This window comes from Hyla sarda, chromosome 2, assembly GCF_029499605.1.
Source record: "Hyla sarda isolate aHylSar1 chromosome 2, aHylSar1.hap1, whole genome shotgun sequence".
NCBI lineage: Eukaryota > Metazoa > Chordata > Amphibia > Anura > Hylidae > Hyla > Hyla sarda.
In genome coordinates this window covers 306,857,095-306,877,516 of record NC_079190.1, presented here as the reverse complement: position 1 = coordinate 306,877,516, position 20,422 = coordinate 306,857,095, and the positions used below count along the sequence as shown (strand labels likewise).

Sequence of the window (20,422 nt, the reverse complement as noted above, 5' to 3'; positions counted from 1 at the left end):
CCCAATTTTAAAATCCATCGGGCTTCCCTCTAGAGTAACAGATTATGTCTGTCTCCGCCGCCTACAGGAACATTAACCCTCTCTTGACCGACAAATTTCACTCCTCTACAGTTAAGTCCATGGGCGTCTTTCATGTTGGCAATCCATCTGGGGCCACCTTTTTCAGTGTTAAGTGAATACAGGTGTTCACGTATGCGGATCGTTAGTTGCCGGATGGTTTTGCCCACATAAAATCGGCCACATGGACAAAACAGCACGTATACTACAAAAGTCGTCCCACATGTAATTAGTTGCCTAACAGTGTGGGTGAAACCTTCAATTCGAATGGTCTTGCTATTCATACTGTAACTACAGAAAGAGCAGCTGCCACAGGCATGATTACCCGTGGGACCCGCTCTGCTGAGCCAGTTATCCTGACCTTGTTCTCTATCCTGACTAGTGGGTTGGTTCAATTTCTCTCTGAGGGTAGGAGTTTTTCTGAATGTAATCAGTGGTCCTTCTTTAGTCCTGGCTCCCAATTCAGGGTCTGCTTGTAGTATGTACCATGCCTTCCTAATTGCCTCAGACACTCTATTATTCATATTGGAATTATCCAAGGAGAATACGAACCTGCTAGCTTTGCTCTGGATTCTTTTCTTAGGGGTAAGTAACTCTTGTCTGTCACGGGCCTCAGCTTTCTTGAAGCCCTCCTCTATGACTTTCTGAGGATACTCTCTATTCTGTAGTCTCTTTTTGAGGTCAGCTTGCTGCATGTAACTTTCTGTGGTACTATTGATGCGCTTAAGTTGCAGAAATTGCGAATATGGGATACCCTTCTTAACATGGGTGGGATGTATCATAGTGGAGAAGGGCATTCTTGGCTATATCCTTACGGTAGCCAACAGTATGTAAATGGCCCCTCTCCACTATGAGCTAGACTTCTTAGATGTCAAATTCATTCATTCCAAAAACCGAGGTAAATAGCATGTTGACAGTGTTATGGGTATTAAGGTGTTGCACAAACTGTAGGAACACTTCCCTGGAGCCGTCCCACACCACCAGGACATTATCTACGTATCTAAGTAGGAGCTTGATGTGCCTGGCGTATGGGTTTGACTCCGAGAAAATGTATCTTCTCTCGAAGACTGTTAGGAAGAGATTGGCGTAAGTGCAGGAGACCTGTGTGCCCATCGCAGTACCGGTCTCCTGCCTATACCAATCATCTCCCGAGCGGAAGTCATTATGGCTGAGTATCAGGGTGAGGGCATCACTGATGAAGTTGCTAAATGAGGGAGATTTGTCAGTGCTCTGGAGGAACTCTCTAATTGCCTCCACACCCGCATCCCTAGGGTGTGATTGTATTGTATTTGATCGCTTTTTATAAATTTTTTTCATGATATATAAAGTGACCAAAAATAAGCTATTTTGGACTTTGGAATTTTTTTGCGCTTACGCCATTGACCGTGCGGTTTAACTAATGATATATTTTTATAATTCGGACATTTCTTTATGCAGCGATACCACATATGTTTACTTTTATTTACATAGTTTTTTTTTATGGGAAAAGGGGGGTGATTCTTACTTTTATTAGGGAAAGGGTTAAATGATCTTCATTAACTTCTTTTTTTCACTTATAGGGGGCTATAACACTGCACAAACAGATCTTTTACATTTATCATTGTTATCCCATAGGATAACATTGATCAATGATTCTGCCGCTTGACTGCTCATGCCTGGATCTCAGGTACAGAGCAGTCATTCGGCGATCAGACACGCAGGAGGAAGGTCCCGAACCGCCCACTGAGCTAACCGGCACTGATTAGCTTTCACTTTAGATGCCGTGATCAACTTTGAACGCCGCATCTAAAGGGTTAATAGAGCGCAGCACCACTATCAGTGCAGCGCGCTATTAGCCACGGGTCCCAGCCGTTGCTAGGTGCCGGGCCCGACCCGCTATGATGCAGGTCCACGCCGTGGCCCCGCGTTATAGAAAGGGAGAGGACTCAGGACGTATCAGTAAATCCTGGGTCGGGTCGTCAAGGGGTTAAGACAATCGAGATTTATGAAAACCTATGCAGAGGAAAAGTTGGCCAGTTGCCCATAGCAACCAATCAGATTGCTTCTTTTATTTTTCAGAGGCCTTGTTAAAAATGAAAAAGACACGATCTGATCGGTTGCTATGGGCAACTGGTCAACTTTTTCTCAGCACAGGTTTTTATAAATCTTCCCCATTTATGCTTTTAATTATTCTACACTATATAACATATCTGTTAAAATGTACATAGTACAGGATTTTTTAAACAATATTTCTACACACAAAAATAACAATTCACCTTTCTTTTTGCTGTTTTCTTTTTTTTCACCATTTGTTAGAAACATGGCTCCAGTGTTTTTCTGCTTGGCTTTGGCTCCATTACTTTTTGTTGGAAGGTCACTTTTAACTCCTACAATACAAACTGGCTTGAATACACGTAACAAGTGATATTGTGCAGCATCAATTTTCTATTAATCACTCTCGTATTGGTCCCTAACTAGTGGCTCTCAATAGTAACCTTTATGGTCATATGCACTGATTACTATATGAATTACATTTTTTATAACATGTATTACATACATTGTGGCTGCTGTCACTAGAGCTGAAGTTCAGACACTGATAAGTTACCTAAAGAACTCCTATAGCCTTTCTGCACGTTCTTGAGGGTCTATTCAGATTTGATGCGCAGCATTTGTAATTGCCGATTAGAAGCTGTGCTCATTCATTTAGTTTACACTGAAATCTGCAGCAGAAAATCCTGTGCATCAAATCCTGCGCATGAAATCTGCGTACGTGTGACCGTACCCTAAAGGTACCCAAAGGATAAGGGATAAGATGTCTGATCGGAGGGGGTCCCACAGCTGGGCCTCCCTTTGATTTCTGGGCCGGCGCTGCAGCATTCTGAACACGGAAGCTTGGAGCTTCCATGTTCATGACATAATGCCACACCCCCACCCATTCGTGTCTATGGGAGGGCAGCTATTACATATGAATGAAGGGGGCGTGACGGCTCCGTGCACCAGATGACTGCTCCGTGCCCCTGATGATTGGGGTGCTGCACCGACAGAGGTGGCTCTAGACTTTGTGAGGCCTTAGGCGAAACTTGAACACGAGGCCCTCACTGACCAAATGTCACAACGTAGTGTGGGTTGGCAGCACCCGAGATAAGGTATCACTGGTGCCAAGTCACAGAGAAGGTCACTACAGACACTCCAGATTTACAATTCTGCATTCCTTTCAAACCATGTTTGCACTCAATAACAAAAAAAACCTCACTAGTGGACTTTTGCGCCTTCACAGCAAAATGTCAGAATCAATAAAATCTATGGGGGATATTTATCAAAACCTGTCCAGAGGAAAAGTTGCTGCGCTGCCCATAGCAACCAATCAGATTGCTTCTTTTATTTTTCAGAGGCCATTTCAAAAATGAAAGAAGCAATCTGATTGGTTGCTATGGGCAACTCAGCAATTTTGATAAATCTCCCCCTATATATGTATTTCTTTTATACTGATGACAAATAACTGAGATGTAACCCTTGTGCCAGGGAGTGTAATAGGAGTACTCACCACTGTGTGTCGGGGTGCTGTGAGATGCAGAATGGGAGCAGCAGGAACAGGAGCTGAAGGGACCTCATAGTGACAGACAGGGGTGCTTCTCCTGACCCGCCCCTGAGGAACCTTTCTCTGTCCTGCAGCTCTTCACGAGAAAGCCACCCACTTCCCAGAGACTCCTCGTCCACCCTCTGTATGGACCCCTCCTCTTCATCCTCTGCTTATAGGTACCCTTACTACACCCTCACATAGACTCTTTGGTCCCACAATATAAATGCTTTCCTTCTCCTCTGCCCCCCATTAAAGACACCCCCTGCCCCCCCCTTATAGATCCCTCCACTCCTCCTGTTCTCTCCTAAAGAAACTTCTTTTCCTTTCCCTTTCTCTCCCCCTGTACCCACTTATATGGACTCCTCTTCTCCTCCTGTACCCCCTTATATTGAGTCCCCTTCCTCTCCTGTAGTACCCCCTAACATAGAGTCTGGCCTTAAATACTTGTCCTCTTGTCCCCCCTTACAGACTCCTCCTATCCCCCTTAATAGTGACCATGCTTCCTTTAATATTTCCCCATGTCTCCCACTTTCTTTATTTCTGTTCCCCCGCAGTTATTGCCCTCTCACCTGCTATCCAGTGTCAATGCTCTCTGTTGCAGCAGCGCTCAGTCTTAGCTCCTGAGCTGCCGCTGCCCATCCTCCTCCTGGACCTAAGTCTGTTTCAGTGCAGGCCACACGTGAATTTTAGTGCAGGCCACGTGCAATGAGATGATGTCATCGCAATCAGCCTGCACTGTAAGAGCTGTGAAGCTGCACAAAACCGAGTGGCAATGCATACATTTTATGCATTGGCACTTATTTTACTTCCTCACGCGAGGCCCTTGCAAATGCGAGGCCTTAGGCGGCCGCCTAACTTGCCTGATGGTAGAGCTGCCTCTGCATGCCGAAGATCGCTGGGGGTCCCTGCAGTGACCCCCCCACGATAAGACATCTTATACCCTATCCTTTGGATAGGGATAAGATGTCTAGGGGCATACTACCCCTTTAAAGTGAACCTGACTCTTGTTTTATGCTGCCAATGAAACAGGTACAGGGAGCGGGGTCCCAAAACACTTGGGAAACACGTTTGGGCATTTCAGAGAAATCATAGTTTATAAAAGACTAGGTAGTCACACGGCAGTTACTGCAACTGCTCTGCACCCGGCCTCCCCAACCCGGCACTCCCTATCTATGCTACCTGGGTCCTGGCATCTTTTGTAAACAAGAGTCAATTATAGTGTTTGTCGACCCTGTTCACTGCACCTGTTTATTTGCTAGGGTGGGTTCACACTATGTTTTGATGATTTAGTCAGCGGATCGGCGGTGGGGGTTGTAAACCGGGCGTTCCTGTAACCCAGCCGGACCCAGCCCGGATCTCATTAATTTGATTGAGCCTATTTTTGCTCCGTATTTTTACAGTTTTAGTTCCGGTCACAAAATCGATTTAACATTTTATTATATTTTATATTACTAACAGAATAACCAGCATTGTCCGATCTTCCTACCTAAACCATGTGGGAGAGGAAAATAAACAATGACGCTCTTCCTCATATGCTGTCCTAACAACTTGTCCTCATATTCCGACCTCGTATCCCATCCTCATATCCTTACCTCATATACTGTCCTCATATCCAGTCCTCATATCCTGACCTGGATATGGTGGGGCTGAGCTTTAATGAAGAGATTGTAGTCTGAAAATAGAAGGGGTTTGGCTTTGTGAAGCTTGGGGGGTGAATTGCCTTGTAAGAGGGGCATGGCTTGCCAGCCAGACCAACACATCAAGATTGAAAAAGACTCTTGAGAGGGTTGAAACCTTGTTTGATGGAATACATTTTTAACACATTTTTCACTATCCTGGACTGCATTGGTTTTTTGGATTTATGGATACTACGGGGACTTTGTGCACCTTGCCCTTTACAATTGCCTGCACCTGCCTCCTAAGAATTTTATGCTGTCTTTCCAGCATAAAAGAGTGCTTTTACATCTGTTTTTTCTAGATAGATAGGTAGGTAGATTATAGCCAACCTTTTTGTTTTTTCTCTGTAGTATCAGAATCTGACTTCTTCTTTGGCTTCTTTGTGGTCTTTCCATTCTCTGAAACTTTTTCTGCTCCTAAACAGAATTTAAAGGAGTAAATGACTACAAATATAAAATGAATGTAATAACGTAATTTTTTTTCTGAATTCACCAATAACCCTAAAATACCAAAATAATCAAATTTTTTAATTAAATACTGTAGGTGACTGGTGTTACTTGATACTAGTTGTAGTTACTGAATTGAAACAAAGTGCTGCCATCATTGTATATGATTGCTCACTTATGATTTGAGAGTTATTGTCAAGGGTAACTTTGATGTCTAGAATAGTGCATTCTTCTGTCTATGTGATATTATATGATTAAATAACCTTTCCTCATTAAGCCCTGTCCATATGCTCTATTTCAGGGGTGTCCACATTTTTTTAATTTTGCCATTACATCAGAAATATATGTGTGAGTGGGCTGCACATATTCTGCACCCACCCCCAATCTCCCCAGAGTGAAGACCACCATCATAAGACCCAGGGCCAGCTTTTAGGCACCCTGTGGGAAGCTTTTTGTTGGCGCCCCCATGGCCGCACACCATGTGGCCACGCAACCTCTCTCATGCAGGGCCGTTTGAAGGAATTTGGGGGCCCCAAGCAAAATAGACATGGAGGTCCCCCCCCCCAAACACAAAAAATACAGGAACCACAGCATAGCCATACAGTTTAAGTTTACCCACAATTTATATAAATAAAAAAGGAGATTAACATTGCAATTTCCATGCACATTAAATGCAATAGCAGTATTTGCACTGTGCAAATACTGCTGTTGCATTTAATGTGCATGAAATTTGAACATTTTCAATAAATGAACATTTGCGAAAAACACCACTGTACCATGCAAATTGTGTGGTACAGTGGTGTTTTTTGCAAATGTTTAATGTATATTCGATACAATGTAGTACCCCCAGATTAACCCCCTCCCCACAGTAGGCAGGTAGTACCCCTAGATTAACCCCCTCCCCCCAGCAGGCAGGTAGTACCCCCAGATTAACCCCCGTAGGCATGTAGCACGCCCACATTAACCCCCTCCCCCCCAGTAGGCAGGTAGTACCCCCCGCACCCCAGGTGGGGGTTCATCTGGGGGTGCTACCTTCCTACTGGGGGGAAGAGGGGGTTAATCTGGGGGTACTACCTTCCTACAGGGTGGGGGAGTGGGGGTTAATCTGGGGGTACTACCTTCCTACTGGTTGGGAGGGGGTTAATCTGGGGGTTACTACCTATGTACTGGGGGGCCCCAGATTACCCCCTCCCCCAGTAGGCAGGTAGTACCCCCAGATTAACCCCCCCCCAGTAGGCAGGTAGTACCCCCTGTACCCCAGGAGGGGGTTAATCTGGGGGTGCTACCTTCCTACTGGGGGGGAGGGTGTTAATCTGGGGGTACTACCTTCTTACAGGGCGGGGGTGGAGGTTAATCTTGGGGTACTACCTTCCTACTGGTGGGGAGGGGGTTAATCTGGGGGTACTACCTACCTACTGGGGGGCCCCAGATTGTCCCCCCCAGTAGGCAGGTAGTACCCCAGATTAACCCCCTCCCCCCAGTAGGCCGCCAGTACCCCCAGATTAACCCCCCCCCCAGTATGCAGGTAGTACCCCCTGTACCCCAGAGGGGGTTCATCTGGGGGTGTTACCTTCCTACTGGAGGGGAGGGGTTAATCTGGGGGTACTACCTGACTACTGGGGGGCCCAGATTAACTCCCTCCCCCCAGTAGGCAGGTAGTACCCCCAGATTAACCCCCTCCTCCCCCAGTAGGAAGGTAATAGCCCAGATTAATCCCCTTCCCCCCAATAGGCAGGTTGTACCCCAGACTAAACCCCTCCCCCCAGACCCAGTAGGCAAGTAGTTAGGGGTACTCACCCCAGTCAGAGTCACTGAAATGTAACTGACGCCACACGACGCGCACAGTCACGTGACACGTCACATCACGCTCTACGGCCGGCGTTAGGATGCCCTGGGACTCAGCGTGCCGTCATGTGGCGCACGAACATATGAAGTCTGGACCAGAGGTGAGCCGGGGCGGGGCACAAAAGAAGCCGGAGGCAGCGACTTCAGTCTCTGCCTCCCGCTCCAGACAAGCTCTAGCACTGCTGGCCCGGCAGGCCGACAGGGCGAGCTGCCTGCTGAACGGGATAGGGAAGGAGGACCGGCAAACACAGGCTCTGCTTCGGGGGCCCCGGGCCAGCTCGGGGCCCCAAGCAATTGCTTGGTTTCCCTTTCCTCTTCCGACGGGCCTGCTCTCATGTAATGCCACACCTCTCCTCTAATATTTCCCTTTTTTATAAAAAGCAAAACAAAGAGAATAGAAAGTTTGATAAAAAGTAAGAGCAAACACTTAGGGAACAAAACATTCATTTCTTACTATATGAGGGCACAAAGTAGAAACTGTTACTGTGTGGGGCAAAACAGACTATAGAGGTGAGATAAGGTACTGGAACAAGGAGACTAGTGACACCGTTTAGGCTGTATACACTATTTTAAATTAACTGGACAACGCAGCAGACAACACACTCTTGAGTCTGACCAAAATTGTGGATATGGCCTGGATATGGTTTGGTGACTCTGTTCTGGCCATTAGAATAAGTCGACTGTCATGAAGGACAAGTAGATTGGGCTCCTCTTTTAGTTACTTTAAAAAAAAAAATATATATATATATATATATATGTATATTCACACCCCTGTTACTAATAAGACCAGTATACAAAGTGGGAAATATTATCTGCATACTTGATACTATTATACTGTTACTGACCACATTCCAGTGTACTGAGACTAAAATTATCAATAATACCTGTACGCAAGGGACAAGAATACCAACACACCAGGACCACTAACATTACAATAAGGCCATACTGTTACTAAATAAAATACACTATGTACAAGCCAATATTCCCCTCATACGGTGACCCATATAGTGGAAGATAATAGCACTACACAGGATCTTCAAGCCGTGTTTACAATACAGTTATATCCAGTGACTCACAGTGGTATCTTCTCTGTGTGAATGAAAGGTAATGGGCCTCATTTACTAAGCTTAAACCGACCAGTGTTTGTCTGGTTATTATGTCTGAGACATGTCTAGAAAATCCAACAAACCCTACATTGCACTGTGAAAAGCCAAAAAGGAGCGTGGTCTGTCGCAATGGGGGCGTTGTCGACTCGAAAAGGGGCGTGGTTTCACAAACCGACTGATTTAATATTGAATTCACAGAAAATCCTGTGGGTAAATGGCTGGAAATATCGACCTAGAAAAAGATGGTCAGAAAATGTTCCCGACTTTTCCCAATAGTAAATAGAGAGGAATCCTGCAAGTCTGAAACAACTTTTCCCACTAGTAAAAACCGACACTCTTAGTAAATAAGGCCCAATGTCTTCCCCCACCGCTCACACCAAGTATAAGGGCAGAGACACATCTCACAATTGCATGTACACACACACACACACACTTCTCCTGTACCCAATACCCTGCAGCAAGCGCCAACTTTTCTACCGCTTGCCATTTCATTCATATTTTAAGTGAACATGCTGCATGATTTGATTCTGCATCTAAATCCACATCAAAATCCATGGAAAAAAGGCAGACTTTGTGGCAGATGAGTTCATAACTAGAGATGTGCGAACTTTTGAAAAAAGTTTGGCTCGCCGGGCAAACCAAATTTTCCTAAAATGTTTGGTTCACAGAAACCTAGTTCTCTGCAAACCAGCAATAAAATTGGCCTTAAAATAAGTGTATTATGTTGCCTTAGAGCTCTACAGCCCTGTACAGCACTGCTATGATTGTACTTAAAGGGGACTCCGCTGGCCATTTAGCTTCCAAACACTTTGTGCACGCTGTGGGGGTTGGCTATGACCCTTACTGATGCCACACCATGCCCCTACCATAGACTTTCATTGAGGGGGCATGGCGCGACATCACACCACACGACCACCGTAGCTCGCACGCAGCTTTCGGAATGTTCCGAATGCTGGCCAGTGGAGTACCCCTTTAAGTAGTTTTTAGGGTCATTTCACATGTACAGTATCCTGCTCAGATTTGATGTGCAGGATTTTGTGCACAGTATTTTATGCTGCAAATTTCAATGTAAACTAAATGGCTGAACACAGCTTCAAATTCTGCACATAAAATCTGCGTAGGATACTGAAGGTGTGAATAGACCCTTAAAGTGTTTTTTATGGCTTTTTTTATTCATTATTATTTTATTTAACAACAATACCTCATATAGCAAGTTATTCATAAAACAAATCATGACTATATCCTCATACAAAACAAAGGAGACCCGATTTCCCCCAATTGATCTTAAACCTCGAGTATTTACTGAATTATTCTATCAAATTACAATAGCGATTTTTTTCACCACATCTTTTATTAACAATAATACATTATCTGCATATAATAAGATCCTTTCTATTGCCCCATTAATGCCAAATCCTTCAAATAGCTCTATGTCCCTTATTATATGCGCTAATGGTCCCAAAAACAATGAGAACAATAGAGGGGACAGAGGGCAGCCATGCCTTTTTTCCCTCTGCAGCATCACTAATCCCCCTGATATGTTGTTGTTGTTGATATTGACTCAAGTTTTGGGACCCTTAACCCCTGGACCAGGGGTTTTTTCCGTTTTTTTCCTCCTTACCTTTAAAAAATCATAACTCTTTCATCCCACATTCCGCATCCCACATGATTTTGAGGATGTGGAATCATTGTGGGTAGAATTACAAAAGGAGGGAAATACTGAAAAAATTGTATTTGGTGTAATCTACAGACCCCCTAATATCACTGAAGAGATAGAAGGTCAGCTGTATAAACAAATAGAGAGGGCTGCCCGGGCAGGTACAGTGGTAATAATGGGAGATTTTAACTATCCAGATATAGATTGGGGTCCGGGGTTGGCTAAAACTTCAAAGGGGAGAAAATTCCTAAATTTATTGTAGGATAATTTTATGGGCCAGTTTGTGGAGGACCCAACAAGAAGTGATGCCTTGTTGGATCTGATCATTTCCAACAACGCAGAGCTGGTTGGTAATGTAACTGTGCGGGAAAACCTTGGTAATAGCGACCACAATATAGTTACTTTTGACTTAAAATGTAGAAAACAAAGACAGACGGGGAAGGCAAAAACATATAACTTTAAAAAGGCAAATTTCCCTGGGCTGAGGGCTGCACTACAGGACATAGACTGGGGGGAGGTGTTGTCAAATACTGATACAGAAGGTAAATGGGGCATCTTTAATCCGATAACGACCATGGACGTCTATACTCGTCCAATGGCCGTTACCGGGGTATGACGCGGGCTCCCGACTCGAGCCCGCGTCATACCGGCCAGCCCCCAGCTGATTCCTGTAGCTGGGGGCCGGCGTTAATAGCCGACATGCGGCGATCGCCGCGGCCGGCTATTAACCCTTTAGATTGCCGCTGTCAAAGTTGACAGCGGCGTCTAAAGGTGCCTGTATTAAGTCCCTGGTGGTCCAGTGGGGTGTATCGCCCCCCCGCAGCGCGATCGCGGGGGAGTGATCCACTACTGAGGTAGCCTGAGGGCTTACCTCTCCTGCTGCGGCGGCTCCGGTGCTCTGAATGATAAAGCCTGGCAGGGCCAGGCTTTATCAATCGAGCGCAGAGCATGCAGATCATTGTGGTTTTATGAAACCACAATGATCTGTATGAGGAATCTAATGATTCCTCCTAAAAGTCCCCTAAGGGGACTAAAAGTGTAAAAAAAAAAAGGTTAAAAAAAGTTTAAAAACACACACATTAACCCCTTCCTTATTAAAAGTTTAACCCCCCCTTTTCCCAAATTCCATATTAAAAATATGTAACCATAATAAAAATAAACATATGTGGTATCGCCGCGTGCGTAAATGTCTGAACTATAAAAATATATCATTAATTAAACCGCACGGTCAATGACGTACATGCAAAAAAATTCAAAGTTTCAAATAGCGTATTTTTGGTCACTTTTCATACCATAAAAAAAAAGGAATAAAAAGCGATCAAGAAGTCCAATCAAAATAAAAATGGTACCGATTAAAACTTCAGATCATGGCGCAAAAAATTAGCCCTCAAACCACCCTGTACGTGGAAAAATAAAAAAGTTATAGGGGTCAGAAAAGGACAATTTTAAATGTATAAATTTTCCTGCATGTAGTTATGATTTTTTCCAGAAGTACGACGAAATCAAACCTATATAAGTAGGGTATCATTTTAACCGTATGGACCTACAGAATAAAGATAAAGTGTCATTTTTACCGAAAAATGTACTGCCTGGAAACAGAAGCCCCCAAAATTTACAAAATTGTGTTTTTTCTTCAATTTTGATGCACAATGATTTTTTTTTCCGTTTCGCCATAAATGTTTGTGTAAAATGACTGATGTCATTCCAAAGTAGAATTGGTGGCGCAAAAAATAAGCCCACATATGGATTTTTAGGTGCAAAATTGAAAGGGTTAGGATTTTTAAAAGGTAAGGAGGAAAAAATGAAAGTGTAAAAACAGAAAAATGCTTGGTCCTTAAGGGGTTAAATCAACTCTAAATTACTATACAGCTAAATATATACCAAAGGGGAACAAATATAAACGATTAAAACTAAATCCTACATGGCTGACAAATGATGTTAAAAGAGCAATAAACAACGAAAAAACAGCCTTCAAAAAATACAAATCTGATGGGTCAGCTATAACATTTAAACAGTACAAAGAGCTTAATAAAATCTGTAAAAATGTAATAAAACAGCAAAAATTCTAAATTAAAAACAGGTGGCCAAAGAAAGCAAAACTAATCCTAAATATTTTTTTAGAAATATAAATACAAAAAAAAAACAAGGACAGAGCATGTAGGACTATTAAACACTGATATTAGGATGAATAGGTTAGGTCTCCCAATATCACAAAAAACTGAAATGACTGAAAGGGAACCTCTAAAACATATCTTTTAATGTGCACATCTAAAAATGTACAAATTTAACAAGTATCAAAAAGTAGAAAAGTAGACAAAATAGAAAAAATATATATTATAGGGCCACCATCAGTGTCCTACCATATAGGTGTATCTAAGCAAAGTGCATCGTCTCTCCAGTTATGAGGCTCAGTTACTGTTGCGTAACCACTGACACCTCACATATATATTCACAGGAGGGACAGCCCGCTATGCAGATAACACACACAAAGCATTGTTCGCGAACAATAACCAATCCTGAATATTGATATTGCACAATGTAAGCTATTAAACCAATAAATGTATTCACATCTCCTGTATGCTGCCCACAACCCTGCTGCAGTTGTATAGGGGTGTGAGCAGGCAGGACATATTAATGCGCATTAATCAGACATATTATATGGGAATAATATGCATATTGAACCGCTTGAAGTACTGGTATATAGCTACTGAGGGTAGTATCCTAGTTAGGATTCCAATGCTCTGTCCAAAAATGAATGAACCACGATGTACAGTCCACCTATGTATGCGAACTTGTAGTATATCAGTGAGGACTATGGATATCAAGTCCACTGTTCACACTTTAGCGCAGCCGCGCCTCCAGTCAGGTAACTCTCTGTCAGCTATAGTACACAGCAGTACTGCTGAAATAGATTCATAGTAATGGCAGTCCACTAGATCATGCACTTCAAGATATCAAGCTCAATGCGTTATTAGGTTGTCCTCGCAGGAATAATGGTTATTGTCACGGACATTTAGCCAGCATACAGTTGTTGATGTATATTAGCACAGCATTCAAATAGTGTATATGCACAATATTATCAGTTAGATATAGTTTAGAGATTCTTAGATGTCCCCATCAGATGAATTGAGTAGCCAGTTCACACTGTGCAGTTTGCAGTATTTACACTAAGATATGCTGAATAGAAGTTCAAACTGCACAGTGTGAACTGGCTACTCAATTCATCTGATTGTTCGCGAACAATGCTTAGTGTGTGTTATCTGCATAGCGGGCTGTCCCTCCTGTGAATATATATGTGAGGTGTCAGTGGTTACGCAACAGTAACTGAGCCTCATAACTGGAGAGACTATGTGCTTTGCTTAGATACACCTATATGGTAGGACACTGATGGCGGCCCTATAATATTTATTTTTCTATTTTGTCTACTTTTCTACTTTTTGATACTTGTTATATTTGTATATTTTTAGATGTGCACATTAAAAGCTATGTTTTAGAGGTTCCCTTTCAGTCATTTCAGAGCATGTAGAACCCCTTAATAATGATAATGGGGAGGCTGTCACGGGCGATCAAGAGAAGTCGGAGCTACTGAATGGGTTCTTTAGTTCTGTATATACTATGGAAGAAGGAGGAGCTGACATTGGACAGGTCAGTGCTGGTAACACATCATGTAATGTACTGAACTGGCTTAATGTAGAAATGGTACAAGGTAAGTTAAGTAAAGTAAATGTAAGCAAATCTCCAGGACCGGATGGACTACACCCAAGAGTTCTTAGAGAGGTAAGTTCAGTAATATCTGTACCCTTGTTCATGATATTTAGAGATTCTCTGGTGTCTGGTATTGTGCCAAGGGACTAGAGCAAGGCGAATGTGGTACCAATCTTCAAGAAGGGCTGTAGGTCTTCGCCAGGCAATTATAGACCGGTAAGTCTAACGTGCATTGTGGGTAAATTGTTTAAAGGACTTAGAAGGGATTACATACAGGAATACATAGGGGATAATTGTATTATAAGTGATAGCCAGCATGGGTTTACTAAGGATAGAAGTTGTCAAACCAATCTAATTTGCTTTTATGAAGATGTGAGTAGAAGCCTTGACAGAGGAATGGCTGGGGATATAGGGGGAGATTTATCAAAACCTGTGCAGAGGAAAACTTGCCCAGTTGCCCATAGCAACCAATCAGATTGCTTCTTTCATTTTTCACAGGTCTTCATAAAAATGAAAGAAGCAAGCTGATTGGTTGCTATGGGCAACTGGGCAAGTTTTCCTCTGCACAGGTTTTGATAAATCTCCCTCATAGTGTTTCTGGATTTTGCTAAAGCATTTAATACTGTCCCTCATAGTCGTCTGACAGGTAAGTTAAGGTCTTTGGGTTTGGAAACTTTAGTTTGTAACTGGATTGAACACTGGCTCATGGATCGTACCCAGAGAGTGGTGGTCAATAATTCGTACTCTGATTGGTCCACGGTTATTAATGGTGTACCCCAAGGTTCTGTACTGGGATCCGCTGTTGTTTAATTTATTTATCAATGATATAGAGGATGGTATTAACAGCTCTGTTTCTATCTTTGCAGATGACACCAAGCTTTGTAGCACGGTACAGTCTATAGAGGATGTGTATAGGTTACAAGATGACTTGGATAGACTAAGTGTCTGGGCATCCACTTGGCAAATGAGGTTCAATGTGGATAAATGTAAAGTTATGCATCTGGGTACTAATAACATGCATGCGTCGTATGTCTTAGGGGGGATTAAACTGGCAGAGTCACTGGTAGAGAAGGATCTGGGTGTACTTGTAGATCACAGACTTCAGAATAGCATGCAATGTCAGGCTGCTGCTTCCAAAGCCAGCAGGATATTGTCATGTATCAAAAGAGGCATGGACTCAAGGGACAGGGACTTAATACTCCCCCTTTATAAAGCATTGGTATGGCCTCACCTGGAATATGCTGTTCAGTTGTGGTCGCCTGTCCATAAAAGGGGCACTGCGGAGCTGGAAAGGGTGCAGAGACGTGCGACTAAACTAATATGGGGCATGGAACATTTTAGCTACGAGGAACAATTAAAGGAGTTACAATTGTTTAGTCTTGAGAAGAGACAATTAAGGGGGGATATGATAAACGTATATAAGTATATAAATGGCCCATACAAAACATGGAGAAAAACTGTTCCAGGTTAAACTCCCCCCAAAGAACGAGGGGGCACTCCCTCCGTCTGGAGAAGAAAAGGTTTAGTCTAAAGGGGCGACACGCCTTCTTTACCATAAGAACTGTGAATTTATGGAACAGTCTACCTCAGGAACTGGTCACAGCAGGAACAATTAATAGCTTTAAAACAGGTTTAGATACATTCCTGGAACAAAATTACATTAATGCTTATGCAGAATTATAAAACTACATCCCTTCCCCTTATCCCCTTACACCCTTCCCTTCAATTCCCTGGTTGAACTTGATGGACGTATGTCTTTTTTCAACCGTACTAACTATGTAACTATGTAACTAATTTTGCACCTAAAAATCCATATGATGGCTTATTTTTTGCACCACCAATTCTACTTTGTAATGACATCAGTCATTTTATCCAAAAATCTATGGCGAAACGGAAAAAAAATCATTGTGAGACAAAATTGAAAAAATAAAAACACCATTTTGTACCTTTTGGGGGCTTCTGTTTCTATGCAGTGAATTTTTCGGTAAAAATGACACATTCTTTTTATGCTGTAGGTCCATACGATTAAAATGATACCATACTTTTATAGGTTTGAGTTTGTCGTACTTCTGAAAAAAATCATAACTACATGCAGGAAAATTTATACATCTTCTGACCCCTATAACTTTTTATTTTTCCGCATATGGGGCAGTATGAGGGCTAATTTTTTGCACCATGATCTGAAGTTTTTTGCGATACAATTTTGTATTGATCAGACTTGTTGATCGCTTTTTATTCATTTTTTCATGATATAAAAAGTGACCAAAAATACACTATTTTGGACTTTGGAATTTTTTTGTGCGTACGCCATTGACTGTGGGGTTTAATTAATGATATATTTTTATAATTTGGACATTTCCGCATGCGGCGATACCACATATGTTTATTTTTATTTGCACTGGGTTTTATTTATTAGGGGAGGGGTTACATGATCTTTATTCACTTTTTTTTTTCACTTTTTTTTTGCAGTGTTATAGCTCCCATAGGGGGCTATAACACTGCACACACTGATCTTTTACATTGATCACTGGTTTCTCATAGAAAACCAGTGATCAATGATTTTGCCGCTTGACTGCACATGCCTGGATCTCAGGCACTGAGCAGTCATTCGGCGATCAGACAACAGGAGGCAAGGTAGGAGACCCTCCTCGTGTCCCAGAGCTTTTCGGGATGCCGCGATTTTGCCGCAGACATCCTAAACAGCCCCCTGAGCTAACCGGCAGTAATTTACTTTCACTTTAGATGCAGTGTTCAACTTTGAACGCTGCATCTAAAGGGTTAATAGCGCGCATCACTGCGATCATTGCCGCGCCCTATTAGCCACGGGTCCCAGCCGTTGTTAGAGGCCGGGCCCCACCTGCTATAGAAAGGGAAAGAACTCAGGACGTACAGGTTAAACAGTAGTTTGACACCTTCAAAAAAAAAAAAAAAAAAACTCCCCCAAATTCATACCTTCAATTACCTTAAATAGGAATCCTCACTCCACTCTATCAAACGCCTTATGGGCATCTAAAGATAGGATGGAGTGCCTCCCCCTCCCCCAGAAGTCGGCATATTCAAGAAAATCCAACAAATATTTCCATAAATATTTCTCCGCGATATAAATCTCTTCTGTTCTAATCCAACCAATTAACTAGTTACTTTTTGCAACTGTTTCATCCATATTTTATCAAAAAGTTTCTGATTCGTATTCAAAAGCAAGATATACCAAAAAAGAGGTAGGATTAATTTCTGCCTAAGACCTATTATAGCTTCTGCCATTGAGGAGGTTAACTCCCCCTCTCCTCAGGGATCAATTTATTTCCTCAAGGAGGCAGTGCAGCAATGAGTCCCGAAATTTCTTATGTATGTTAAACTACAGCCCATCTGACCCGAGCGCCGAGCTACAGGAAAAAGAGTCAAGTGCAGCGCTAACTTCTGTCAAATTAATATCCCTGTCCAATTATTTTATTATCCAATCTCCCCTTCTTATGGGAAGTTTATTCCTTTCAAAAAAATGTTAATCTCAAACTCAGACTTCCAGCTTATAGCTCTTGATACTATTCAAGTGCTATCTGCTCTCTCCTTCTGATCATTAACCAATTTCCCCAACTTATTTTTCAATGTGACAATCTTTTAATTCTCTCATTGATTTTGTTTAAGCCCAAAAAAAAAAATAAAAAAAAATAGCATGCTGGGTAGAGTTGAACAAACCTTTGAAAAGTTTGGTTCGCCGAACCCATCAAACTTTTTGGAAATCGCAAGTTTTGTTCAGCTCGGTTCGACTTGAACCGGCAATAAAAAAAGCCCATTAACATGTTTAAAACACTGCCTAACAGGTCTAAACCCCTGTCTAACACTCTTAGGGGTGTATTCAAGTAGTTTTAAAGTGTTTTTAAGGCTCAGTTATGGTGACATGCATTAGCCGATGGTAACTATTCCCGCTGACTAATTATCTTTTTTTAAGGCTAATTCGCACCAAAATAAAGCAGCATAAAGTATCCCTGGTTGTCAGTAGATGCCTGCCAGTGGTGATATGCTCACGGAGGCATAGGAAGATGCCGTGGCTTTATCCCGGTGTGCCAAAAATGATCCCTTTTTTGAGAGTAATAACAGGTTCTTAGTCTAGCAAGTAAAGAAGACGGCATTGATTTTTCCAAGTGTTACAAAATTGATCCCTTTTTTGGGAGTAGTAATAGAATTGGCGTTCTAAAATAGTGAAGACTGAAGAAGAAATCGCTCTTGTATGAAAAGCTGAAAAAAATTATCCCTTTTCTGGGGATGATCGTTTGTGTTTGTGTAGGCCTGGCTGGAAATAGGGTGATGGAGGATTGGTGTTACTAGTAGTATCCCGTGTACAGCAGGTGGTGGCTAATTGATTTTAATAGCGTACAGCATGAGATGGAAGAAAGATGTTAATAACGTACAGCATGAGATGGCGGACAGATATCACTAGCGTACAGCATGAGATGGCATACAGATGTCCCTAGTGTACAGCATTAGATGTGTGGTGAGCAAAGATGAATGGCGGGACCACGGGGTGTAGCAGTGTAGGTGGATGGGGCAGATGGTATTAACCCCAGGGGCAAGGTGTTATTAACCCCAAATGTTCCTGACACCAGAGTGGTTATTGGGCATCGGGAACCACCTAAACGATATCTCCGCTATCCCAATGGCTAGGCAGTGAAATGTAAGTCCATGACTAGGTTATGATTTAACGGAGGCTTTACTCAGGTCACACAGTTGTTATAGTCTCTACAGCTTGGCCAGAATCCCAGAGAGGTGGCCAGGAACACAGAAGGACCTCGCAGCTTGCTGGGAACAATTGTACTTGTAATGGACTTTAGATCATTGACTTTAGCCTTGACTGACTGTAGGTAGGGACAGCAGACATAGACTTGACTTACTGGAAGTGATGGTAGATTTGAGGCCTTCCAGGTAGCTGGACACTAGCACTGAGACATCTGGTCTTAACTGTACCCCAGTAGAAAGAAAGAGCAAAGAGAACTAATTGTAATGGCCGCCCCCTTATAAAGGGGGGCTGAGACAAAAGCCCATAGGTCAAGCTGCGGGTCATGTGTTAAGCTGGTGACTCTCTGGGTAACATAAACATAACATGTGACATCTCAAAAGTCCTTTAGACAATTACATTAGTCATCCAAAGGTCCTTTATACTGTCTATGCATTAGCATATTAACTATATACCCATTACAATAAATAACATTGTTCTAACAGCAGGGGAGACACTGCAGGAGAGCCCCCAGGTTACTGAGGGACTCAACCTGACAGGACCTAAGTGTAGTGCAGGACTATGTTCTGTAGTGGGACATTACAGATGGCAGACATATGTAACTGGTGTACATCATTAGATGGCAGACACATGTCACTAGCGTACAGCATGAGATGGCAGACACATGTCACTAGCGTACAGCATGAGATGGCGGACACATGTCACTAGCGTACAGCATGAGATGGCGGACACATGTCACTAGCGTACAGCATGAGATGGCGGACACATGTCACTACCGTACCGCATGAGATGGCAGACACATGTCACTAGCGTAAAGCATGAGATGGCGAAGAGATGGCACTAGCGTACAGCATTAGATGGTGGACTGGTAGTGGCAAGAAGGTGGTGGGCTGGTTGCTAACTGATGTTACTATTGTACAGCATGAGATGGAGGACAGATGTCACTAGCGTACACCATGAGATGGCAGACTGAGGTCACTAGCATCCAGCAGGGATGGTGGTAGTACTGCCCAATCAGTGGCATCTTGCACAGGAGGTTTAAATTCCTCTCTGATCCATGCCTGATTCATTTTAGTAAAAGTCAGTTTTTCCACGCTGCTGGCTGACAATCTGAGGTGACCACGTCACCTGCTGTGCTGAACACTCTCTCTGAAGCCACACTAGATGGTGGACAAGACTGAACACTCATGGCAAACTCTGGACAATGGTCCAATCTGGTGAGCCAGGAGTCCATGGGGTCTGGGCTCATGGTGTATGCCAAAGAAAGTGGTCTGCTGAGGTACGCCTCAACCTGGTTATTCTGGTGATGGTTTACATCCCTTTGATGACTAATGCATACAGGATGCATAAACTTCGTCATCATGTGCTCAAATGTCAAGATAAGGCCACTGTTGCTGCTGATGCTCCTACCTCTTGCTGAGGTAGTGCTGGCAGCTTGGAGTGTTGACTCTGTGGAGAGCTGAGACTGGACCCCCAAATCCATAGAGTCCATCTCCAAATCTTCCTCTTCTGGTCTTACTACCTTCTCATCCAACGCCTCCTCCTCAAGGAGAACATCTGTACTGCTAGCATCAAGACGTGTACTCTCCTCCATCCCTCCTTCTTCATCGCCGTCAGCGTCTGCTCCAAAAGAACTATCAG

General features: G+C 43.0%; 1 protein-coding gene across 3 annotated transcripts in view; it reads right to left on the bottom strand.

Moving 5' to 3' along the window:
- LOC130356318 (tubby-related protein 1-like) overlaps positions 1-20,422 on the bottom strand; it is a 218,649-nt gene that overhangs the window by 66,563 nt on the left and 131,664 nt on the right. For all 3 annotated transcript variants that reach the window (XM_056557640.1, XM_056557641.1, XM_056557642.1), the window contains exons 4-5: positions 5,623-5,709; positions 2,313-2,423 (exon numbers count right to left, since the gene is read on the bottom strand). In XM_056557640.1, the coding sequence (XP_056413615.1) occupies positions 2,313-2,423; positions 5,623-5,709 (198 nt within the window). The remainder of the gene's footprint in view (positions 1-2,312; positions 2,424-5,622; positions 5,710-20,422) is intronic.